Genomic DNA, 26,963 nt, shown 5'->3' on the forward strand with positions numbered 1-26,963 from the left:
GATGTCAGCACTATTTCTTATTGCTACAAGTCTGTGTGTCTGGTATGGCTGGTGCTGTATGGACTTGGTGTTATGGGACTGTGCTTGTATGGACTGTGCTGTTATGGACTGCCACTCTCATGGTTCACCTGACTGACTGGCTGACCCAGTGAAGAGACAGGAACAGGACTGCCCAGGGCAAACCGGGAAACATACCAGAACATAAAAAGGTTTGTTATACAAACATTTAGGACGTTCTCCTAAACATCACAAAAACGCACCACATCTGTACAACCACATCCCAAACAGTTCGTTACCGTTTCCTGGTAATGTAATAACCACAATGTACCAGCAAGTTTCTTAAGAAACAGACTACTGCAACAAAATGTATGCGCAATGTTCTGGGAACGTTCTTGCAACATCAGGCGAATGTTTCTATACAAACATTGTGTAAATCATCAGCACAACTGGAACAAGTTTTTGTGTTATGATAACATTTCCGCAACGTAACAAATGTTCTGGGAATTTTTCAGACGAAACAATTTTGGTTTGTTAGACCGCCCTTCTCTCTCTCGCCCTCTCGCTCCTTTCGCTCTCGCTCTCTCTCTCGCTCTCTCTCGCTCTCTCTCGCTTCTCTCTCGCTCTCTCTGTGTGTAACTGATGGTTGTGTTGAGAAGTTTTTATTATTGTGTGGGGGGTGAATGTCTGCACCCTTTGCGTACCTGATGGATTGTGTTGATCTGCAGTTCCTACTATTACTATTATCTGGTTTGTAGTCATGTTATCAGTAAGCTGTAGGATGGTATATCAGTAGTAGAATCTTTCTGTTACAACAGCAAGGAGAATTTACTCAAACGAAAGGCAGTTTGGCTCATGGATTTACTCTTGACAGTAGCAGAAGGAGAAGGATGTGAGCAGACTTTTGAGACTTCGGGAAGACATGAATTCATATTCTTCTCAGCTTTTTAAATGATCACTGTTCAAGGATTTCACAGAGACACATTAACAGCCCCACAGTAGGCTTGAGCCGAATGCATTATATTTCAGTGAAGTTAAATTAAAATGTGAGATGCCCATATACTCTTTGCCAATAAAAAAAAGTTTGATACATTGTAAGGATGAATTCAAAAACGGTTCTTGTTTTCATATTGTACTTTATTTCAAAAACGTTGTATCACCCCACAGAATTCCCTCTGTTGACCACAGTTTTCTCATACTGATTTGTTCACTCAAAGTCTGCCCTGAAGCGCTCACAAAACCCACCTTATTTAAGTGCACCTCACCCTGGTCCCAGTCTAACCAGGAGATCTTGGCACTGAACATTCTATTCTATAACTTAATTCATTTTAACATTATATAAAAAATTAAACCCAAATCCTATTATAGAAGCCTATGTGTCTTTTGTTTGAATGTTTCTCTAAATTGAAACTAAATGTTTTCATATTTATGATGTTTAAATTTAACACATTTGCTGACAATATGTTACAGACGTGTTTAATATGTTATATGTACACCCTCTATTTGAATACTTAGGGAAATGCACGTTGTTATATTTTGGTAACACTTACTTATTTTCCATCGAGGGTCCAACCCCATTCGATGGCCATTGTGGGTTGCAAGCTATGTCTACATAGGGTGTGCTAATTAAAAAAAACTCACAAAAATAGCTCTTGACGAAGGCCGTTGAGCGCCGTTATGTTAAAGCTTATTAAAGGTTAGTGATACAAGCAAGAGGCATTGTGCGGTGTTTCTCTTTTTTTCTCATCTGACATATGTTTCAAAAAATTTATATACATAATCAGATTTTTTTGCGAAAGAAAAATATCTCGAACCAAAAAATGTAGCAGAACACACGTGCAGCTTTGCTCCTCAATTGCACTGCCAACATCATTCTGGATCTTGAACTTCTGTGGTCATACTATTATTACAATTCATGCTCAAACCTGTATGATAAGCCAAAATAAATCTTTGCACCTGCACGGATCGAAGGGTGGAAATGTCGAGCACAGGATTATAGGGCACTGGTGTAATGAGGACAAAACAAAGAAACATGTCACGCATAGGAAGAGGCTGACAGCAGGCATAAACAAACAGGCCATAAAACAACAGGTCATAAACAGCAGGAACTAAAACAAACCAGGCCATAAACAGCAGGACATAAAACAACAGGCCATAAACAACCAGGCCAATAAACAGCAGGACATAAACAGCAGGACATAAACAGCAGGCCATAAACAGCAGGCCATAAACAGCAGGGGACATAAACAGCAACCACTGGCGTAGAAGATATAAAGGGGGTGAAATTAGATTGAAACATTGGGCTGAGTCTGGGGGTTCATAATGGGTTCGAAACATAGCTGAGTCTAGAGGTATAGTGGAGGGTCAAAACATGGCGGAGTCTGGGGGTCATAGTAGAGGATTCAAATGTGGAAAACCTGGCGGCGGGGAAGCTACAGGTTGCTCCCCCCAACTGTACATATGAATTAATGACACTAGCTAAATACAGAGGTAACGTTACAATAAATCCCAACTAATGTGGCTTGGGGCAACTCCCTGAGCTCTGCATACAAATGTTGTTCTGTTGAAACAGCCCAATAATGATGGGTGAGTACTGCAATCAATCAATCAAATGATGTATATTTTATTTCTTTATAAAGCCCTTTTTACATCAGCAGTAGTCACACGGTGCTTTACAGATGCCCAGTCTAAAACKCCAAAGAGCAAGCAATGCAGAAGCAGAAGCACAGTGGGCAGAACACCAGGCTCAGAGGGCTGCCAGTCCTATTCTGGCTGTACCATTATAAACTTAATTTATATTAATACAGTASTTTCTGTAGTCATGTATGTTGTCTGTGTTTTRCCCCCRTGATTTTAAGTGACTGATGATGCAGAAGACACATTTAAGAGACTAAAAGAGGAACTGGTTCTAAACAGAACCAGGAACTACATGAGCTGAAAGCAGACCTAAACATAACCAGGAACTACATGAGCTGAAAGCAGACCTAAACAGAACCAGGAACTACATGAGCTGAAAGCAGACCTAAACAGAACCAGGAACTAAATGAGCTGAAAGCAGAGGTGGACATGCAGAAGCAATACGAGCAGAAAGCAGAGGTGGACAGAGGTGTGCAGAAGCAGTACGAGCTGAAAGCTSAGTTTGAAAGACTGTTTCAGSAACAGAAGGAGACGAAAGTTCCTGCTGTCTATATTTGTATTCTGCACATTTTACAGTGGAGACTGGTGTTGTATAGCATTGAAAAACTCAGTTGGCTTTGCACAGTGCACATTATGGGCTTTGTGCATTTTATAACATTTAAGATAAAATCCTATTCTATTATAAAGGTTCATTGTATAATAAAGATATCATCTTTAAATTATCGTCTGCTTGAGATCTGTGTACTGGACTGTAATACAGTGGCCAATAAGCTCCTCCTGAATATGGCGTCTTCTGCTCTGATTTTACGTCACGGGGGGCGTTCCCATTTTATGCAGAATTCAGTACGGCGCTATGGTGTCACTTGACGTTTCGGATTTTACGCACGAAACCCCTTTGCTGTATTCCCGCAAGTATTATGCTKTTGCTTTACGTTCATTTAGCCTAGGCTTATTTTGTGAAATTCGTTGATATTTTGTCAAAATATAATTTAATTGAAATGTATGTTACATTCGAAATGCGATAGGCCTGTGTGTGAGTGAGAGATGATACCAAATGGGCTTTTCAGACAGAAGACGGCGAAGACCCSATCCATSAACTGCTTGATATCGACCTCGTTTTATTTGTCATATTCTATTCAAGGTTCTGTATTCTGATGTCGACAACATGAGAAAGGCATTCATAAAACACGTCAAAAGGTTTCCGTGGCTTACCAACGTAACCCTCTACGGTTGCCTGTTTGCCGGTGGGGATTTCGTTCACCAGGTGTTCTCGCGCAATGAAAAAATGGACTGGAGGCACACGCGCAATGTGGCAGTGGTCGCTTTCAGTTTCCATGGCAAGTTTCATGCGCAACTTAACTTCTTCTGGGATGCGGTTTTTGGAGCGCAAGATTTTCCCGGGAATTCGGTCAGGATGGTTGTGCGTAAACTTTTCTTGGACCAGACCACAGCCGCTCCTCTGGCCACTAGTGTATTCTACACAGGTTAGTCAGAGCGATCGAGAACAAAGTTCACTCTGTCTGTATGTAGGCCTGAGGTCACGTGAAAGACTCGAACAGATTTGAGCTCCATATATGACATATCGGATATTTAAAACCTACTAATGTTGGTTTCAACCAAATAAAGTAGCCATTCAAGTAAATTGTTGTCTCTAAATGTAGACTAATATATATTTGACTAAACACACTGAGCTGTGTTCTCCCTAGGGGTGAGTTTCTTGGAGGGCAAAGAGGACATTTTCCAGGACTGGAGGGAGAAGTTCCTGAATACATATAAGGTGAGTCTATAGTCTGAAGAGAAATTCCAATCATGCCTGCCGTTATAGGGTCCTGTTTTACTGGTCAGGTCAGTCAGGAAAAAACCCTGCCACTACTCAGTAGTGATGCGCAGGTTGACTCATAACCCGCAGTGCCGGCTATGTTATGCGTGATGATTGTGAGGGGCTATACAAATTCGATAGTCACAAGACGACTTTAAATAGGGAAGTTCAAGGGAACTGTAGCCTAATGTTCAGATGGGTTAAATGGAAGCTGAAATCGGGGCGGCAGGTAGCCTTGGATTAGTAACTGAAAGGTTGCAAGCTCGAAATCCCCGAGCTAAAAAGGTAAACATCTGACGTTCTGCCCCTGAACAAGGCACTATTGCCAAAATTAGAATTTGTTCTCAACTGACTTGCCTGGTTAAATTTAAAAAATAAATAAATCTGGCAGACTGTAGGTCTATAACCTCCAGTGGTTGAACAAGTACCCAGGTGTCATACTTGAGTAAAGATCTACTTGATTAAAAGTATTTGGTTTAGAATATATCAAAGTAAATGTAATTACAAAAATATACTTAAGTATCAAAATAAAAGTATAAATCATTTCAAATTCCTTTTAATAAGCAAACCATTTTCTTATTTTTTTAAATTTACAGATAGCCAGAGGCACACTCCAACATTCCAACATAATTTACATTTAGTGATTCCGCCAGATCAGAGGCAGTAGGGATGACCAGGGATGTTCTGTTGATAAGTGCATGAATTTGACAATTTTCCTGTCCTGCTAAGCATTCAAAATGTAACGAGTACTTTTGAGTGTCAAGGAAAATGTATGGAGAAAAGGTACATTATTTTCTGTAGGAATGTAGTGAAGTAAAAGTGAAAGTAGTCAAAAATATATATAGTAATGTAAAGTACAGATGCCCCCAAAAACTACATAAGTACTACTTTCAAGTATTTTTACTTAAGTACTTTACACCACTGATAACCTCTCATATAGCCTTAATATTAACTACTGCAGAATAGTACTTTCTGGAAGTAAAATAATACACCACATGTAGGCAAAATGTTGCCTTGGGAACAGGAGTGGAGAAATATGAGTAATTTTTTCAGCATCTTGAGAGAATGAGAATGCTCAGTTAGATATCATCTGTAGAGGTGGTATCTTTATCAGCGTCATAAAATATGAGTATTTCAACCACATAAAATATGCAAGCCTATCTGAAATCTTATCAGAAACATGTTGGGTCTTTTCACAGCTTTCTATTTCCTTACAACCAGTCAAACTGATGCCATTTGGACATTTTGCACAGGAAATCTTTCCCATTTAGTTTTTTTGTTGTTGAGTTATTGTGTTTTCTCCACAGTCCCTAAACATCTTTGCTCCGTGAAAGAAGATGACAGAGAAAACTTTACTGATGTCAACTAGATTGAAGCATTCATTCTATCGATTTATGACATTCTGGTGAGCGAGGGTTTATTTAGTCTTCTAGGGCAACATATAATGACAGAATAGAAGCTGAATGTATCTAATTATAGACAAGTTGACTAACAAATAGCCTACCAAAATGTACAAATCGCCCTCCAAAGATGTCAAAAGTTATAAGCAAGAAACATCTAAACCATGCAACAACAAAAAATCCTGCACAAACTGTCCAAAATTGTTTCCGCCATCTTTGACTGTAGCCTACAACGCATTTTCTATATTTGCGTGTTAGATTTTCACTTATTCACATATAGTCAGCCCCCTTCTTTTTTTATTCTTTTTTTGGGGGGAGGGGAGGTACTTTTCACCCTTTTTCGCCCCAATTTCGTGATATCCAATTGGTAGTTACAGTCTTGTCCCATCGCTGCAACGGCGACGGTCGAGAGCCATGCGTCCTCTGAAACACGACCCCACCAAGCCCACTTGCTTCTTGACACACTGCTCGCTTAACCCGGAAGCCAGCCRCACCAATGTGTCGGAGGAAACACCGTACAGCTGGCGACCGAAGTCAGCGTGCATGCGCCCGGCCCATCACAAGGAGTCGCTAGAGCGCAATGGGACAAGAACTTCCCAGCCGYCAACCCTCCCCTAACCTGGAGCTGTCTAAAAACAGCCCAAAGTCTAAAAACATGGACAAAGTCTGATCTTGTAATGGTTGCTATGCTTTTCTCTTGCAGACTGGACTCATGTTCTGGCCATTCATGCAGGTAAATGACTGTCTTTGTATAATCATATCTTAGTGTATTATGAAAGCCTTGAACAACGCACATCCTATCCACCCAGTACTACTAACTTGAACAATGTCAATCATTATGGTTTCATGATATATTTACTGTATCCCATGAACATTTATAAATGTATAATGAACAAGACTTTGCTCTCTCACCTACCTCCCACTCTTCCTCCTCTCCCCTCATCTCTTCTTTCCCCTCTCTCTTAGTTCCTGAACYTTTCCATGGTGCCGCTGTACATGCGGACCACCTTCACAGGGTGCTGTGCCTTCGTCTGGGCCACCTTCTTGTGTTTTTCACRTCAGAGTGGGGACGGCACGGCTAACGCCGCCCTCGCATGGATGTTTAGTCCAAAACAGGATACGACGACAGAGCCTGAAGCGGAGAAACTAGGGCCCAAAGTGGACCAGACAGGGCCAAAAGTGGACCAGACAAGGCCCAAACTAGACACAGAAGGACCCAAACCGGAGAACCCAAGCTCCAAAGAGGAGACACAAACACCCACTGTTAAGCAGGACGACCAAGCACGAACAAAGGAGGTGGAGGCTAGTTTGAACAAGGGCGCACAAACTGACACAACACCTAGCCAGGAGAAGGGACCACAGACAAGCACTGACTCAAAATGAATCTCTGGTAGATTCTAGTTCTATAGAACCTTCAGATAAGAATACTGTCTATTTATGAATCTTATATCTCAAAATGTTCTCATCTTGAAACGTTCAATTCCAATGTGCTATGCTACTGCACAARATGTCGGCAGGGTGTAACGTATTGCTATACAAAGAGGCTTTTGTATTTATTGAAATTGTTATTGATAACAATTGGATCCAGCATTCTTAAACAAACCATACTGGAACATAGAAGTGCTATGAAGTGCTCTCTCTCTCTCTCTCTCTCTCTCTCTCTCTCTCTCCAATTAGCATTGAGTTATAGTGATACACAAATCTTGTTATGTATTTGTTTGCAATATTTCCTATCTCCTGTCAAACATCACATATTTCTGACAACAGCAATCATTTATCCAACATATCATAGTAGATACATATGTTAATACTATTTACAATAGTTGATCATCAATGCTCGATATAGATTTTTGCTTGATATTATTATCCGTTAAAAAATGTTTGAAAAGATTTTCCATTGCACGTCCTGAATGAACATAACTCTGAAGTGGCTCCTACGCAGATGATATTCACATCACAGATCTGMTTCCCCYCAGGATCTGMTTCCCCTCAGAATCTGCTTCCCCAAGCAGACATCTGTGTCCACCCTCCTCCTCCTTCWCCTCATCAAGCAGACGTCTGTCCACCCTCCTCCTTCTGTCAAGGCTCTCATTATGCTGACCAGTTGATTGATAAACAGATGTTCAGGGTATTGATTAGGCATTTGTTTTAATGCAATTAGTGTGATTACACTGGGTTAATTAGAATATGTGTCTGGCTTGGCTCTGCCAATGATGACAGTGAAGCTACGTTGATAGGGGAGCCTGGTATTTCTTTTAATAGTGATTGTGGRAACTGGGGAGGATCAAATTGTACTGTATGTCTGAATAACTGGGATTACAGTAGATATTGTGTGGAGAACGSTGAAACKACTGCTGTTGTCATGATATATATTATATTTCCTATCATGTATGTACATGATCCAACTAGTACATAATGTTTAGCAGTGCATTATGTACCTGTCGGTACTATAGGGCTATATTCAATTGTTTTTATCTGTGGGATCAATCTAAAAACATATCTGTATTTCTACTAGTACACAATTGTTATACATTGTAATATGATTAATATGATATTTCACTAAATATTTCGAATGTAGGCCTATTGGTGCACATCAATCCAAGTCTATTGTGAGACTAACCTTGCCTCAGATTAAATATATTTATTATTGTAAATTAAAATAAAAACATCATCAATGCTGATCTATTCTCTTTTTTAATGAATCTCTTAACACGTTTATTTTACACATCAAAAACGTCCAAGTGAAACTGATTATTGGCCCAGTCATGTGCATCAACATAGCAACAGCCTATAGGTTCAACAGCGTGAAATGAGTCATCACGTCAGAGCCATATTGAACAGACCCCTAACAGGGTCCCACCTGCTCTGGCTACTCAGCTTCAATGCATAGCCCTGGAGTATCTTCAATTCTTTGACATTCACTCGTTTGAAGGACTTGCTATTTCGAGAGTGATACTGTATTAGTGAAACATTTTCCTATAAATGTAAGCCTTCTGCTCCACATATTCAGCACCTAGGCCTATTGATATCTTGACATCTTCATTGAAAAAAATGCTATTGCTAGAAATTCTTCYAATAAATAATTGTATGGAAAACTAGTAGAAACGTATAGAAAATGTCGATTTCCAGCTTTGTATTTGACAAATATGACACTGTTTCAATGCAAGCTCGGTGCCGTTTTTCTCCCTTTCTCTGGTTCGCAATGCGCGTGCGCTCTGCATCCATCTGTGTACCACACATCCAGGAATTTGTAAGCTTAAATAAAGATGCTCAACGTCTCGGCTCGGTGGTGCCTTCGAATCGGCGAAACTGATTTATCCTGAAAGGAAAACAGAAGAGCAGAACTCAATATAGGATTTTAACACACCTTTCCACAACCCATTAAAGTCATAGTGTATCATAAATCAATTCCAGCTATGGAATTGAAGAAATCAATTTCCGATACCGAGCGCTCATTGAAGAGCTACGGCTCTGTATCGGAAACGGAATGGACAAAAGACAAAGGTGAGCGTCATTCATTGCAAAGTAACGTTTTGGCCTGTTATAATGGTTGTTGCTCTGTGCAGAATAAAGCATGTGGTTTCTGATAGGGGATGTTGCGTTGCAAAACAACACCCGTTAATTGCAATGAGTCCGTGCGTCTTTATTGTTTCCTGAATGTCATTCCCAGTGCCTTGAAAATGGACTGGAGACATCTCCATGCATGTGTTTTGCTTTCAATGCATTTTGGAGGTGCATTTGACCAGTTATTCACTGATAATAACCATATCATTACTATTTGAGAAGATCTTTCTCATTTACAATAGCTTACCCACTGTATTAACAGTATATATTGCAATAGCACAAAGGAGAGGAGCACCGAAATGTATACACGTATGTAATGCCCAATATCTACTAGCCTATTTCCATAACACTAAAGAAGGACTGAAATATGCCCAGCTCTTCGCTTTCAGCTGACTGTACATTCCAAAGTTGTCTGACTGGGTCTTTGGCCTAATATATTGAACAGCACCCCCTCCAGTCGATGGATGCAGCAGGGTAGAACAAGCTAGAAGCCTACCTGCTGGGCTGTGAGTGTGTGAGTCAATACCAGCATCACCAGCACTGATACCAGCAAGAAAGATGATATAAACAAACTGTAGAGACAGGCAAGAGATTTTCATCCTCCTCGTTTTCATCCTTTTTTTATCAGTAAGATATCAATGCATTATGAAAGGTCTTTCGAAGGAAGATACATTTTAAGATAAATGTTTCAATAATGTTGTTTATATGACATGCCATGTTAATTGTTCTTAATTTTACTGGTATCTATTTGTGATATTATGGGTAGGCTAGGCTAGTGACACGAAGCTGTCATCAGAACAGTATGATATATGTCTAATAATACATACATAAAGAGGGTCATGGGGGGTAAACAGAGGTCAGAGGTGAGAGGTCAGAGGTCAGGAATGCAGTCATAACAAGAGGTCATATTGTGTGCTTTATGTAACCAGATCCAGAGCAGAGAATCCTGTCATGAGTCAGCCTCACACACCTACGGGGGTTAAGTTCAATATTCACTTGACTTAAACCGGTATTTTTTTTTATTTTATTTATTTAACCTTTATTTAACCAGGTAGGCAAATTGAGAACACGTTCTCATTTACAATTGCGACCTGGCCAAGATAAAGCAAACAGTTCGACACATACAACAACACATAGTTACACATGGAGTAAAACAAACATATAGTCAATAATACAGTGAAAAAAAATAAGTCTATATACAATGTGAGCAAGTGAGGTGAGATAAGGGAGGTAAGGCAAACAAATATATGTATAAATAAATAAAAATATAAAAGGCCATGGAGGTGAAGTGAATACAACACAGCAAGTAAATAAAACTAAAAAAAACACTGGAATGGTTGGTTTGCAGCGGAAGAAAGTGCAAAGTAGAGACAGAACAAAATGGGGTGCAAGGAGCAAAATAAATTAATAAATAAATACGTAGGTAAAGAGGTAGTTGTTTGGGCCTAAATTGTAGATGGGTTAAGTACAGGTGCAGTAATCTATGAGCTGCTCTGACAGCTGGTGCTTAAAGCTAGTGAGGGAGATGGTGTTTCCAATTTCAGAGATTTTTGTAGTTCGTCCAGTCATTGGCAGCAGAGAACTGGAAGGAGAGGCGTCCAAAGGAAGAATTGGTTTTGGGGGTGACTAGAGAGATATACCTGCTGGAGCGCGTGCTACAGATAGGTGCTGCTATGGTGACCAGCGAGCAGAGAATAAGGGGGACTTTACCTAGCAGGGTCTTGTATATGACCTGGAACCAGTGGGTTTGGCGACGAGTATGAAGCGAGGGCCAGCCAACGAGAGTGTACAGGTCGCAGTGGTGGGTAGTATATGGGGCTTTGGTGACAAAACGGATGGCACTGTGATAGACTGCATCCAATTTATTGAGTAGGGTTTTGGAGGCTATTTTGTAAATGACATCACCGAAGTCGAGGATTGGTAGGATGGTCAGTTTTACAAGGGTATGTTTGGCAGCATGAGTAAAGGATGCTTTGTTGCGGAATAGGAAGCCAATTCTAGATTTGACTTTGGATTGGAGATGTTTGTGTGAGTCTGGAAGGAGAGTTTACAGTCTAACCAGACACCTAGGTATTTGTAGTTGTCCACATATTCTAAGTCAGAACCGTCCAAAGTAGTGATTTTGACAGGCGGGCAGGGGCAGGCAGCGATCGGTTGAAGAGCATGCATTTGGTTTTACTTGTATTTAAGAGCAGTTGGAGGCCACGGAAGGAGAGTTGTATGGCATTGAAATGTTATGTTATGTTATGTTTCAGTTATGTTATGTTGTTCACTGTTTATTTTGTGAGGGCTGTCTGTGTGACATCTGTATAGGCCTAACTGCAATTATGACTGTTTATCTGCGATCAGATGCTCACAATTTCTTCCTGCGCTATTTGACCATAACAACCTGAATCAACTTTCAACAGAAATCAGCCCATTGGATCTTGGAATAATATATTCTTTGAGTGTCCTCTTCATTAATTCCATTGTTAGAATAGGAATGAAAAGGAGGACGAGAGGAGAGTGCGGTGCAGAAAGTCTGAGATGAATTCTTCAGCTCATGAATATGAATAGAAGAAGACTGCATCTATTTTTAGAGATAGACTCTCTGTCCCCATTCTCCTTCCCCATCCAGTACATAATCCCCCCCCACCACACACACACACACACATATTAATCTCATTCCCTTCCCCTGTTTCCTCCTTGTGTGTTACAACTTTCAACTTCCATCTGTGTTGGGAGACGCATAGCTGGATACTAAAACACAGTGGGGAACATTACAATTAACACAGTACTTCTGGGCCCTGTTCATTAGGAGGAAAGCAGACTGAAACAGGGAGGGGCTACCAGACTTTGTACAATAAGAAAAGCTCATGTTCGTTTTCCATTACAAAACCTTTTTTTTTTTTTATCCATTGCATGCCCTAATGAACATAGCCCTGAAGTGGCTGCTACGCAGATAATATTCACATGACAGATCTGCTTCTCCTCATCAAGCAGACATCTGTCCACCCTCCTCCTTTTGTCAAGGCTCTCATTATGCTGATCAGTTGATTGATAAACAGATGTTCAGGGTATTGATTAGGCAGTTTGTTTTAATGCAATTAGTTTGATTACATTGGGTTAATACTGGCTCTGCCAGTGATGACAGTGAAGCTACATTGATAGGGAAGCCTGGTATTTCTTCTAATAGTCACTGTGTGGACTGGGGAGGATCAAATGATGCTGTTACTGTATAGATTTAGAGCTGGATTCAATCCGTATCGCAGAAGATCTGCATTAAAATGTCAAGGTATTTTCCGATTGAGCCGACATATACAGCGTTTACCACGAACGCGGGAACATTGCCTTTAAATTTCAGCTAGAAGGCGGGTCTTCCGTGATACTTCAGCGATTATTATTATTTTGGCTTTTGATTTTCGGTGCAGTTCTGTCTGTAGGCCATACTGTGTCTGTTTTCCTGTAGTAGGTTTAGCATGATTCTTACTTTGTCTTTCAATGCTGCCTTCCATGCTGCCCACACTAGCATACCACGAAGAATGCATGCCCAATACATTGCTTCATACTAATTGGAATGGTGCTGTKTATGTTGGAACAGAGCCTCAGTCTTCCATACTTATTAACATTTACCATGTAGCCGGGAGTTTATCTGAAGACCCCCATGAGTAATATCTTTCTCCTCTCTAATCCTGCTGATGGCTGGATGTGGACTACTGAGTACGGGAGTGTGTGCTGACTGAGTATGTACTGCGTTAAGATTACTTCCTCAGCTCAGAGCAGTCGGCAGTTTAGATCCTTTGTGTGTTATTCATTACAGACCTGGCTCTCTGCCATCATAATGGGCCAGTCAGGATTTAGTGTGGCTCGGTTCTATTGACAGTCAGCAGCAAATAGTGTGTGTGTGTGTGTCTTTGTGTGAGGTAGAAAGAGTAGCGACGGAGAGAAAGGTAGGAAGAGGAGGGGCGAGGGAGAGAAAGATAGAGAGAGCAGTGAGGGGTAGAGAAACAGAGAGAGAAACCACTTGGTATGAATCCTCCACAGTTTACCACACTGTGTTATTGACTGCAGAGACAACTATGTTGGTATCAGCGTTGTTTTCATGCTGCGGTTACCACAGCAGGGAAAACACTGGGCCGCTACTTTTTATTCAAGGACTCGACGTCAAGCTAAGTCACAGGATGCAATTTCGATTCTTGTTACATTTGTCTTAGACAAAAACAGTCACTCAAATGAATGTCAAAATCTCACCCAGCCAAAGAAAAACAATAGTGGGACAAAATTGAGGTGACATCATTTTTTGTTAGTTATTTCCAAGATTTGGAACGCCACTACTTTCCCTTTTGTCGATTGTCTTTAAGAGTCCTGCCTCCACATTAGCACATTGTAAAGGTCTCTGGATGAATAGTATTACCAGTAGTTGGTTGAGGAGTCACAGAACAGTCAGTTCAACATTCTGGTCTCGTAGCCTGTCTCTCCATAGAGAAAATCTGTCTGGAAGGCCTGTCTCCCAGCAGTACTGTACAGTACGTCCTTCTAACCCTGAGTGAAATATTTACGTCCTGCCTAGTGGGGGATGGGAGGCTATAGTTTACAATGGATGTCCAAGGTGTGACATTAGAGGATAGGTGGTTGCCCCCTAGGCCTATGCCACAGGAGGTTGGTGGAACCTTGATTGGGGAGGACGGGCTCGTGCTAATGACTGGAGCTGAATTAGTGGAATGGTAACAAATACATCAAACACATGGATTCCAGATGTTTAATGCCATTCCATGTCYGTCGTTCCGGCTGTCATTACGAGCCGTTCTCCCTTCAGCAGCCTCCTGTGACCTATACACTCTTTCTGACAATGGTAGCGTGATGATTGTTCTGTTGCTTAGTGCTATTGACTGCAATGTGCGTTTATCAATCGCCCCCAGTTTGCTTTCTTGCTGACATAGGTTACACATTGGAGAAGACTAGGATTATTGTTAGGAGTGTGTTCAGTTGGTTGACATTTGGATTGCGATGATCATTCAGTTGCTTATGCTGGCTTCACGAGCTCGTGGAAAATGGGAAGTCGTAAGTCTGACATGATTGTGTTGAAGTGATTTTGAAGTCGGAACAATTCTTTAACCAATAAGATTTTAGCTAGCTAACATTGCTAATAATAAAGTTAGTTAGCTTGTTTAACATTGACAATATGCTGAAACTAACTACATTCTCCATATTGATAAGGTTGTAATTGTCAAAAACAGGTTTGTTGACATCTTTTGGTTCAAAAGGTGAAAGGTTGTGGTGGAACGTCACAACTCGGCTAACAACATTTTCTCCAAGTTTCCCACTTGGAGGGTTATTAAAGTGAAATGTCCCACTAGGTACTAGGAGCTCACGATAACTCCAAAAGCACTTGAAYGCTGCATTAGTGACWAGCAATATAGGTTTATTATTCCATCAGTTTGCATTTCTATTGGCTTCACTGTGTTGCTGTGTCCGGTCTTTGATTGCTATTGGTTGAATAGGTGGCTTTGTGAGGTCATTGGCCCCGGTTCAGGGTGTATTAGTCCAATTGGTGAAGAGTTACTCCAGGTCATTGATCTATGTCAGTACCAGTATCAGATTTCTCTCATCTCTTTGGCTTGAGGCCCTTCTCACCGTCTGCATCCCAATGACTCCTTCCATKATGTATYCCTATGCTCTTGATTCAGCGAGCATCACACCAGAGTGCCTGAGCATCTGGCATCGAATTTAAGGTGGTCAGCTACTTCTTTCTTAGTCATCAGCCATTTCACTAGAACCTTCTATTCCTTTTAAGTGGGTACTGTGAGACAAAATGACACATACCGTAGCTATCATCTGGACTTGTCTAGGTTTGCCAAGAAGCACTTTGACAGTGTGTGAGTGAGTCAGGTTTTTTGCTTTGAAGACAAGACTTGAAGACGACAGCTCAAAAGCAACACCGTGCTTTTCATTTAGTCAAGAGAGAAATTCCTGGTGTCACTTACATTTCAGATCATTTACTATGCGTATCTTGTCCCTTGACTTACTCGAGCGTCACATTCATAATTAGGACGTTGRATAGAGCAGGGAGTAGTGTTGTATTACTGTAAAAKAAATCTRCCAAACAAGCCTTGGGCATTGTACTGGATAAAGGGAGGGGAATAATATGCAAGGCTAGACAGTAATGCAGTAATGCTTGGCAGGACCAAGTCCATTGTGATTCCATGTACTGTTCTTTAAGTCAGAGGAAGGAGGGAATAGGTCTCCTCTTCAGACTATTTGATGGTGGCAACAATAGAATAGGCCCTTTGGTTCTGAAATCGCAGAAGTTGGTATTGTATTGGTATTTTATGAATGATCTATTGAAATATTTAAGACCGAAATATTTACAAATCTTCTCTCTCTCCCTCCCTCCCTCCTGCCCTTCTCCCGATGTGTTGAGATGATGTAACTCACAATAGTGTTAAAAACACAAGTTCCCTCTCTCCCTCCAGGTCAGTCAGATGTGTCCATGGCGGAGAGCATCATGTCTCCAGATGAGATTGAGTGGAGATGGCTCGCATCCAGCGCCTCAGGGAGGTGCTGGTAAGGAGGGAGTCTGAACTGCGCTTTATGTGAGTACTGTACAGAGACCATAAACACCACGATAAATAATTACAGACTGCGACTTTAATCAATCAATCAAATCAAATGTATTTATGAAGCCCTTCTTACATCAGCTGATGTCACAAAGTGCTGTACAGAAACCAGCCTAAAACCCCAAACAGCATGCAATGCAGGTGTAGAAGCATGGTGGCTAGGAAAACTCCTAGAATGGCTAGAACCTAGAGGAAGACCCTAGAGAGGAACCAGGCAATGAGGTGCCAGTCTTCTTCTGGCTGTGCCGGGTTGGATTATAAACAGAACATGGCCAAATAGTCAAATAAGTTCATAGATGACCAGCAGGGTCAAATAATAATAATCACAGTGGTTGTAGAGGGTGCAACAGGTCAGCACTCAGGAGTAAATGTCAGTTGTTCGATCATTCAGAGTATCTCTACCGCTCCTGCTGTCTTTAGGAGTTTGAAAACAGCAGGTCTGGGACGTAGGTAGCATGTCCGGTGAACAGGTCAGGGTTCCATAGCGCAGGCAGAACAGTTGAAACTGGAGCAGCAGCACGACCAGGTGGACTGGGGACAGCAAGGAGCCATCAGGCCAGGTAGTCCTGAAGCATGGTCCTAGGCCTCAGGTCCTCAGAGAGAAAGAAAGAAAGAAAGAAAGAAAGAAAGAAAGAAAGAAGAAAGAAAGAAAGAAAGAAAGAAAGAAGAAAGAAAGAAAGAAAGAAGAAAGAAAGAAGAAAAAAGAAAGAAAGAAAGAAAGAAGAGAAAAAAATAGAGAATAAGAGAGCATACTTAAATTCACACAGGACACCGGATAAGACAGGAGAAATATTCCAGATTTAACAGACTGACCCTAGCCCCCGACACATAAACTATTGCAGCATAATACTGGAGGCTGAGACAGAGGGGTGGGAGACACGAAGACGTGTTGGATTTGAATAATATAGAAGCTCATTGAAATAGATACATTGAATTTCCATTTTCTTGCGAGAGTGGGTGAATGTATTATGTACAGTAAAGAGAGTACGTAGACTCTTTGGGACCCTTGAAAATAATGACACCCATACACATAAGCCTAATAGGTTTATACTGTGTYTCCTGATAATACTGATATTATCCTGATGTAGATGTAGTAAAGCCGTATTTCTGACACGGTGAATAATCAGTTAACTTGATTGCCAGCCTGCTCCATGCCAGTACAGAGAGGAGTTGGAGCAGAAACAGAATGGCATCCATGCTATTACAGTGCCTTCGGAAAGTATTCACACTTTTTACACATTTTGTTGTGTTTTCAGCCTGAATGTAAAATGTATTACATTTGTCACTGGCCCACTCACAGTACCCCCATAATGTAAAATTAAGAAAAAATGAAAAGCTGAAATATGTTCAACCCCTTTGTTATGCCAAGCCTACACAAGTTCAGCAGGTAAACAAGTCACATAATACGTTGCATGGACTCACTTTGTGTGCAATAATAGTGTTTAACATGATTTTTTTATAACTACCTTATCTCTGTACCCCACACATACAGATAATTGTAAGGTACCTCAGTCGAGCACTTGAATTTCAAACACAGATTCAACCATAAAGACCAGGGAGGTTTTCCAATGCCTCGCAAAGAATGGCACCTATTGGTAGAGGGGTAAAAATGAAACAGCAMACATTTAATATCCCTTTGAGCATGGTGACRCTATTAATTACACGTTGGATGGTCTATCAGTACACCCAGTCACTACAAAGATGCAGGGGTCCTTCCTAATTCAGTTGCCAGAAGGAAGGAAACCACTCAGGGATTTCACCATGAGGCCAATGGTGATTTTAAAACAGTTACAGAGTTGAATGATGTGAAAGGAGAAAACTGAGGATGGATCAACAACATTGTAGTTACTCCACAATACTAACCTAATTGAAAGAGTGAAAAGAAGGAGGCCTGTACAGAATAAAAATGTTCCAAAATATGCATCCTGTTTGCAACAAGGTACTGCAAAAAATGTGGCAAAACAATGAACTTTTCTCCTGAATACAGTGTTATGATTGGGGCAAATCCAATACAACACATGACAGAGTACCACTCTCCATATTTTCAAGCAAAGTGGTGGCTGCATCATGCTATGGGTATGCTTGTAATCGTTAAGGACTGGGGAGTTTTTCAGGACATAATAAACTAAATAATAAACTAAATTGAGCTAGCACAGGCAACATCTTAGTGGAAAACCTGGTTAACTCTGCTTTCCACCAGACACTGTGAGATGAATTGACCCTTCAGCAGGACAATAACCTAAAACACAAGGCCACTTTGACATTACAGAGTATTTTGTGTAGATTGATTTAAATCCCTGTTAATACCACTTTGTAACAACAAAATGTGGAAAAGTCAAGGGGTGTGAATACTTTCCGAAGGCACTGTATATTCTCATTCATATCGTCTATATGACAATTCATTATACTTACATATAAAAATGATAATAAAAATAATGTATTGCATTTTTAAAGCACTTTTCCTTATACCGAATATTCTTAAAGTGCATAAAAAATAAAAATACAAAATATGAAGGAAAAAAACTGACACCAAAGAACCCAGCTTGATCGACAAGAACAAGGAGGTTAGGTCTGGGGGCCATGAGGAGCAGTCTATCACTTGACCTGAGGGTGCGGGGAGGTTAGGAGGGATGAGCAGTTCTTTCCAATGAATACACTGGAAAGTCAGCAGAAGGGTTTTTTGATTCAATCCGGAATGAGACAGCCAGTGTCATAGATACCAGGAATAGGGGTGGATGTGAGGTGGTTCCTCATCACATCCAGATCCTGCAGTGCTGTTCTGGACGGATCGGAAGCTCTAAGGACTCCTGTCAGGGATCGCGATGAATGAGAGTCATCTCCAGAGGAGATAAAGGCATGGATCAGCTTCCCTGCGTCAGACTGGAGTGAGGGTGGGACGGAGTTTGGCAATGTTCTTGAGGTGATAGAATAAACACTTTACACAGTCGTCTGATGTGGCTGTCAAAGGTCAGGGAGGAATCAAGATATACACTGTCTCTGATGTGGCTGTCAAAGGTCAGGAGGAATCAAGATTTACACAGTTTCGTCTGATGTGGCTGTCAAAGGTCAGGAGGAATGCAAGCTGTACAGGCAGATTGGAATCTTAGGGGGAGAGAGGAGTGTTCTGTCCTGCAATGATGAGGTGTTAACGGTGAGTGCTGGACCTGGTGGGGGGTGCCAAGAAGTAGGTTTTTCTGCTGTTCAGTTGAAGGAAGTTTTGCTTCATTCGTGCCCTTATCTGCTCACGGCAGGTGTTCAGACMGGCACTTGCATCAGAGGGACATGGGGCCATTTTTAGATACAGCTGGMTGTCATCAGCATAGCAGTGCAATGTAATTCCATGCCGGCTGATGACACGACCGAGGGGGACCATGTACAGGACAAACAGGATGGGTCCAAGAACAGATCCTTGTGGGACACCACAATACTCATACTCAGTCCTGTCTGAGAGGTAGGAGTGGAACCAGCTCAGAGCTGATCCAGACAGTCCGATGGTGTCCCGGGAGGCGTTCCAGGAGGATGGGGTGGTTGACAGTGTCAAACACTGCTCTCAAGTCCAGTACGATCAGACAGGGGGAGCCTGCAGCCGCCATCAGCAGGTCGTTGGCGACCTTATTGGTCTTGTCACAGGGTCAGGTGACCAGATGATCAGAAGTTCATGCTTGATTTTCAGGGGATCTTGGACCACCATATTYTGTCGCTATTGAGTTATAAACATTGAGAAAATATACAGTGAAATGTTTTGGTGTGATGGCAAATACAATCAATAGAAACTGGAAAGAGATCGGTGGGAAGCGTAGCTTCCTTAGCTTGGATGGCTTCATCAGTGAACAGTGATGCCAATACCTCCAGCTTTGTGTGACTCAGAGACACACACACACATTCTGTAGCAGATGGAGTGGCAGAGTGCAAAGCCTGCTGGAAGCACCGTTGGGGTCTAGTGAGTGGGTAAACAACACAAGGCAGATAGGGGATAGTGAGGAGGAGAGAAAAATATGTTGAGGTTGAGAGACAGGAACAAGTGAGTGGGTGAGAATTTACAGGGGGTCGAAAGAGCAGAGGGGGAAGAGGCTGAAGAATGGGAACAGGGGAGAAAGAGGGAACTACAGGAGGTGGAGAGAGATTAAGGTAGGTAGGGAGGATAGTAGGGAGAGGGATGGAGGAAGAGGAGGAGGAGAGGGAGATGAAGAAGAGGGACAGGTAGAGAGTGGAGGAGGCAGAGAGGGAGAGTGGGAGGTGAGTGATGAAGGGAGGGAGGGATGGGGGAGGGAGTGAGAGGAGACTGAGGAGGAACAGAGAGAGAGATGGAGGGAGGAGGAGGAAGGAGAGGTGTTGGAAGCTGGTGGGTGAGTCATCAGTCTGTGATTTACAACAGAGCAACTTAAATCCCTGGTAGCTGTCACAGCGCTGCAGAGAGAGAGGTAGGGATGGATGGAGGGAAAGGAGGGGAGGAGAGGAAGAGAGAGATGAATGGGAGGTGGAGGAGAGGGAGAGAGGGAGGGGGCAGAGAAGAGAGGGGAAAGAGAGAAAGAGTGAAAGATGGAGCGAGGGAAGGATGGAGGGGAGGAGAGGGAAGGATGGAGGGATGGATGGGAAGAAGTGGAAAGAGGGAGAAGGAGAGATGGAGGGAGGGGAGGTAAAGAACAAGGGATGGAGGGAGGAAGGGGAGGAGAAGAGAGGGGGATGACATGACAGAGAGGTACCAGTAGGGTCCTCAGGGTGGGTCTTCAGGTCCAGAGGATCTGGTAGAGGAGTGATTCATTCAACACTTTTCATCTGCCCACACTCTTCCCTAAGGGGAGTGTAACTTTATATATTTCCACCTATAGCTTTTATACGTGGATGTTTGCTTTATCTTTTATATTACTGTAAAAGCACATTTTTATAAGAATATCGAGTCATGTATGACTGCACAGTGTGGTGTTTATTAGGTACTGGGGCCGCATTTGACTATAAAGTAGGTCACTTTTATTGTAGGGAAATGGATAGTGGATAGCGATGCCCATACCTATTTCAAAATCCTATCCCCCTTTCCCCCTAGCTCATAGATCTGGGCATAACTAGTGAATGCAAATTTATGTAATAGGCCTCCAATAGCCAGGTACATGAAGAACCAAAAATGGAACAGGCCATAGAGTCAACTGTGCTTTACCCGTTCCTAACTGTGGGGAATAGGGAAAAGGCGGGGAGGGGAGGGGAGGGGCGGAATGAATAAAAAAGGGGGTGGGAAAAAGAGAAGAAGGGGAAAGAAAAGGGGGGGGGGGAATAAAAAAAAATAAAAAAATGGAAAGAAAGGGGGGAGGGGGGAAAAGGGGGGGGGGGAAAATAAAGGGGGACGGAGGGGTGGGAAAAAAAAAGGTGAAAAGGGGAGGACAGAAAACGAAAAGGAGGGAGGGAAGGGGGGGGGGGGGGAAAAAAAATAAAAAAAAAAGGGGAAGGAACAAGGAAATAATTAAAAGGGGAAAAATAGAAGAGAGAACAGGGAGGGAAAGAAAGAAAATGGGGGGGGAGGGAAAAAAAAAAATAAGCTGGGGGAGGGTGGGGCGGAGGGAAAAAAAAGGGGAAACGGTGAGTGGAAAACTGAGGAGGGGAAGAAATAAAGGGGGGGGAGGGAAAAAAATAAAATAAAGGAAGGGGAGGGGGTGGGGGAAGGGGAATACTCTCTGGAACCGACGATAATGTTGTTGTCTTTTCAAGGGCGGATGACATCCAGCTCTGCAAAGACATCATGAGTCTGAAACAGGAGCTGAGGAAGGTGGTAACTGTACCAGGTAACTAACAGCAACAAATAGAGACAATCACAATCACAACAGTTCCACTGCCCACAGCTATCCTATCAAATAACAGCAGAAAAATTGGACGTATATCAACCATATATCTGAGGTAATTTAAGCACAAGGCACGGGGAGGTGTGGTATAAGGTCAATATACCACGGCTAGGGGCTGTCTGTAGGTGCGACACAACAATGGTTGCCTGGATACAGCCCTTAGCAGTTGTATATTGGCCATATACCACAAACACCCGAGGTGCCTTATTGCTGTTATAATAAGATTGGACCCTTTTTTTCCATTTTCGCCTAAAATGACATACCCAAATCAACTGCCTGTAGCTGAGGACCTGAAGCAAGGATATGCATATTCTTGATACCATTTGAAGTAAATACTTTGAGTTTGTGTAAATGTGAATTGAATGTAGGAAAATAACACATTAGATCTTGCATCTTTGAAAGCAAGAGAAAGGCCTAAATGTAATATTCCTTAGGTGACTTTTGAATTTGGCCACTAGGATGCAGTATTGATATGTGCAAAGTTTTAGACTGATTCAATGAACCATTGCATTTCTGTTCAAATTGTTGTATCAAGACTAGCCAAATGTGCCTAATTGGTTTATTAATACATTTTCAAGTGCATAACTGTGCACTCTCCTCAAACAATAGCATGATATTKTTTCACTGTAATAGCTACTGTAAATTGGACAGTGCAGTTAGATTAACAAGAATTTAAGCTTTCTGGCCATATCCGATATGTCTATGTCCTGGGAAATGTTCTTGTTACTTACAACCTCATGCTAATCACATTAMCCTACGTRAGCTCAACCGTTCCTGCCGGGGGGGACACTGATCCCTGCCCATATCAGATATGTTCTGGGAAATGTTTTTGTTACTTACAACGTCATGCTAATCACATTAGCTCAACATCCCTGCGGGGGGGGGGGGGCACCAATCCCGTAGAGGTTAAACTGGTTACCAACGTCATTAGAGCAGTAAAAATAAATGTTTTGTCATAACTGTGGTATACGGTCTGATATACCACGACTGTCAGCCAATCAGCATTCAGGGCTCGAAACACCCAGTTTATCAATAACCATATATCCAAGTAACTAACGGCAACACAGACTTCACAACACCTCCACTGGCTGCCCTCTCCTGTCCTATTGCCMTTCCTATCCTACCTGGCAACAGAGAGAAAAATGTACCATATAGTATTAACCATATATAACTACAGCCAAGAAATCCACTTCACCGCCCTCCCCWGTCCTATTCTACCCGGCAACATAACAGGGAGAAAAATTTGCCATACTGTCTATCCCTCTAGGAAATAGAACAAGCATATCAGGATGTATCCTCAATGTACCCTTAGCTTAGCCAAATTGCCCATGCATGCTGTAGAGCACGTGTCAAACTCATTCCATGGAGGGTCGAGTATCTGCGGGTTTTCGCTCCTCCCTTGTACTTAATTGATGAATTAAGGTCACTGATTAGTTAGGAACTCCCCTCACCTGGTTGTCTAGGTCTGAATTGAAAGGAAAAACACCCCTGCTGTACTGAGTATAGACACAAAAATAGGGTAGAGGAGAAGAACTGCTACTGTATGCAGCTACCTGCTGCTACATGGTGAGGTGATTTGTGGGTAGGTTCACTGCGGTAAAGTGGCCGCACAATTGATTGTAACTCTCAGACACATGGGAGAGTTATGAGGCGGGGAGGTTCTTCCCCTCAGGTAGTTTAGAGTAGGCACAGTCATAATGGCCACACAGGCGCACAAACACACGCACGCATAGCTAACCGTAATGGCTATATGAGCCAATGGTCCATTTCCTGAGACTGTGGCCAAAGATTATTTCAACGAATACTACTTTATTTATACTTTCCTCCACAAATGATGTTAGGTCTATTTGTGGCCACGGCTGACAGCAGATGGATCAAATAGCCACTACAACTTCACAACTCTACAACGTCACAGTCTAGAGTTAGCTGTCTAGCCTGGACCCAGACAGCACAAACAGATCTGGTACCAGGCTAGTTTCTCCTTTTATTGTGAACTTGACAGAGTGACTGGATCTGTATTAGTGATCATCTGGAACGCAACAAGAACAATGAATGAATTGTTCATTAGAGCATATATAAAGCCTACATACAGTACAGATGCTATACTGCTTACATAGAAGCTAAATCCAGTACATTATGCATGATATTCATTGAGATTTAGAACACCATTCACACATTCCAAATCAAATCTAATTCCTCACACCATTGAGTCATAATATACCATACACTATGTATTAATATGTATGTGACCCAATAAGCTCTGTTATTACCTCAGTACAGAGAAAGGCCCTAGCCCGCTGCTTTTCCTTTTCCATTTGACATTCCAATTTCTGCATTCGTCTATACGTTCCGGAACACTGTGACTCCAGGGAATGGCTGCACGGATCCAGTTCTATCCCGGTGAGAGAGAAAGAGCTGAGACTGCACTCCTCTCCTGCCTGGTGCCTCAGCTTTCCCACCTACTATTACTACTGTCAACAACACTGCACACTGTTCTCCATCTATTGCATGGTGGTGTGTGTGTGTGTGTGTGTGTGTGTGTGTGTCTAGTTATCACTGGGTACCACAAGGGTGCGTGCTCAGCCCTCTCCTGTACTTCCTGTTCCCCCATGACTGAGCAGCCATGCACACCTCCAACTCAATCATCAGGTTTGCAGACAACACAACAGTAGTAGGCTTGATTACCAACGATGACGAGACGGCCTAAAGGAGGAGGTGAGACACTCAAGTGTGGTGTCAGGAAAACAACCTCTCACTCAACATCAATAAAACAAAGGTGATGATCATGGACTTCAGGAAACAGCAGAGAGAGCACCCTCCCCTATCCACATCAACGGGACAGTAGTGGAGAAGATGGAAAGTTTTAAGTTCCTCGGCTTACACATGACGAACAAACTGAAATGGTCCACCCTCACAGACAGTGTGGTGAAGAAGGCGCAGCAGCGCCTCTTCAACCTCAAGAGGCTGAAGAAATGTGGTTTGTCACCTAAAACCCTCACAAACTCTTACAGGTGCACAATTGAGAGCATCCTGTCGGGCTGTATCACCGCCTGGTACGGCAACTGCACCGCCCTCAATCGCAAGGGTATCCAGAGGGTGGTGCGGTCTGCACAACGCATCACCGGGGGTAAACTACCTGCCCTTCAGGACACCTACAGCACCTGATGTCACAGGAAGGCCAAAAAGATCATCAAGGATAACAACCACCCGAGTCACTGACTGTTCACCCCGCTATCATCCAGAAGGCGAGGTCAGTACAGGTGCATCAAAGCTGGGACCAAGAGACTGAAAAACAGCTTCTATCTCAAGGCCATCAGACTGTTAAACAGCCAAAACTGACACAGAGAGGCTGCTGCCTACATACAGACTCAAATCATTAGCCACTTTAATAAATGGATCACTAGTCACTTWYAAAAAATGCCACTTTAATAAGGTTTACATATCTTGCATTACTCATCTCACATGTATATACTGTATTTTATACCATCTATTGCATCTTGCCTATGCCGCTCGGCCATTGCTCATCCATATATTTATATGTACATGTTCTTATTCCATCCCTTTACATTTGTGTGTATAAGGTAGTTGTTGTGAAATTGTTAGAATACTCGTTAGATATTACTGCACTGCCGGAACTAGAAGCACAAGCATCTCGCTACACTAGCATTAACATCTGCATGTGACCAATACATTTGATTTGATTTCAGTGTGAAGGTCAGGGGAATAAAGTCAAAATCCTTTCCAGAGAATTGGATACAGAGTTTATGAATATACYACTGCTTATGCAAATGAACCCATTGGGCTCTGGTCAAAGGTAATGTCCTGTGTAGGGCATAGGGTAACATTTGAGATTAATTCCATTAATATACGACTGCTTATGCAAATTCCCCCATTCAGACAGGACATTGCATCATTGAACAGCATTTGCATATTTTGTCTCCCGATTAGTTCTCATGAATTAAACACGAGGAGGACTATTTAAGAATCTAAATATCTAGTACTCTATTCAATCCGCATCGCAGAAGTTCAGCTTTACAGCATGATTGAAATTTAAAGGCAATGTCCCACTTTAGCAGAGACTGCATTCATGGTATCACTGCATATGTCGGCTCAACTGGACATTACCTTTACATTTCGATCACTTGAGCTTTACAGATTGAATAGGGTCCCTACTGTTTGTGATGTGAATCACTATTTGGCAGCATGCGCTGCCTTCCCAGGAAGTTTCCTTTTCCCCTGTAGCTCAGTATCTAACAAATGTTGTATCAGTTGAGAAATGTATTTAATATAAGATAAAAATTGTTTTTAGTTTGATATAAAACATAATCTTTCAAATCTAACCCCCTCTCTACCTCCCTTCCTCTATCCCCTTCCCTCTCTACCTCCCTTCCTCTATCCCCTTCCCTCTCTACCTCCCTTCCTCTATCCCCTTCTCTCTCTACCTCCCTTCCTATATCCCCTTCCCTCTCTCCCTCTCTTCTTCCTCCAGAGAGAGAGAAGACCAAGAAACAGAGACAGTGGGAGGAGGAGTTGATCCTGAAAATCCATAAACTGGTGCAGAAGAGGGATTTCCTAGTGGACGATGCAGAGGTGGAGAGATTAAGGTAGAACTGTGGTCCGAGGGAGGTGGAGGAAGGGAGGTGGAGAGAGAGAGGGAGGTGGAGGGTCTCATATTCAGCTCTGCTGTCTGTAAGTAATCTCCATGTGAAAGAAAGAGGACCAAGATAGCAGGCAGAGGATGGGGAGTAAGTGAGAGACCAAGGGGGACCACTTACTCCCCATCCTCTGCCTGCTATCTTGGTCCCCCCTTGGTCTCTCACTTCCTCCCTCCCTCCCTCCATCTCCCTCCCTCCACCTCCCCTCTCTCCACCTCCCTCCCCCACCTCCCTCTCTCCAACTCCCTCCTCCACCTCCCTCTCTCCACCTCCCTCTCTCCCTCTCTCCACCTCCCTCCCTCCCTCTCTCTCTCCCCATCTCCCTCCCTCCTCTCTCCAGCTCCCTCCCTTCACCTCCCTCTCTCTACCTCTCTCCCTCCATCTCCCTCTCTCCATCTCCCTCCCTCTCCATCTCCTCCCTCCCTTCCATCCCTATTCTCCACCTCTCTCCCTCCCTCTCTCCACCT

General features: G+C 42.6%; 1 protein-coding gene across 1 annotated transcript; it reads left to right on the forward strand.

Moving 5' to 3' along the window:
• Positions 1-3,511: 3,511 nt before the first annotated feature.
• mpv17l (MPV17 mitochondrial membrane protein like) lies at positions 3,512-26,449 on the forward strand. Its single transcript, XM_024140930.2, is given in 9 exon segments — positions 3,512-4,118; positions 4,341-4,411; positions 6,557-6,586; positions 6,820-7,233; positions 9,216-9,357; positions 15,870-15,920; positions 15,923-15,989; positions 21,711-21,784; positions 26,331-26,449. Coding segments are annotated over 9 exon segments (1,287 nt in total). The 5' UTR covers positions 3,512-3,799.
• The last annotated feature ends 514 nt before the right edge of the window (positions 26,450-26,963 follow it).

The sequence above is a fragment of the Salvelinus sp. IW2-2015 genome, unplaced genomic scaffold, assembly GCF_002910315.2.
Source record: "Salvelinus sp. IW2-2015 unplaced genomic scaffold, ASM291031v2 Un_scaffold2333, whole genome shotgun sequence".
NCBI lineage: Eukaryota > Metazoa > Chordata > Actinopteri > Salmoniformes > Salmonidae > Salvelinus > Salvelinus sp. IW2-2015.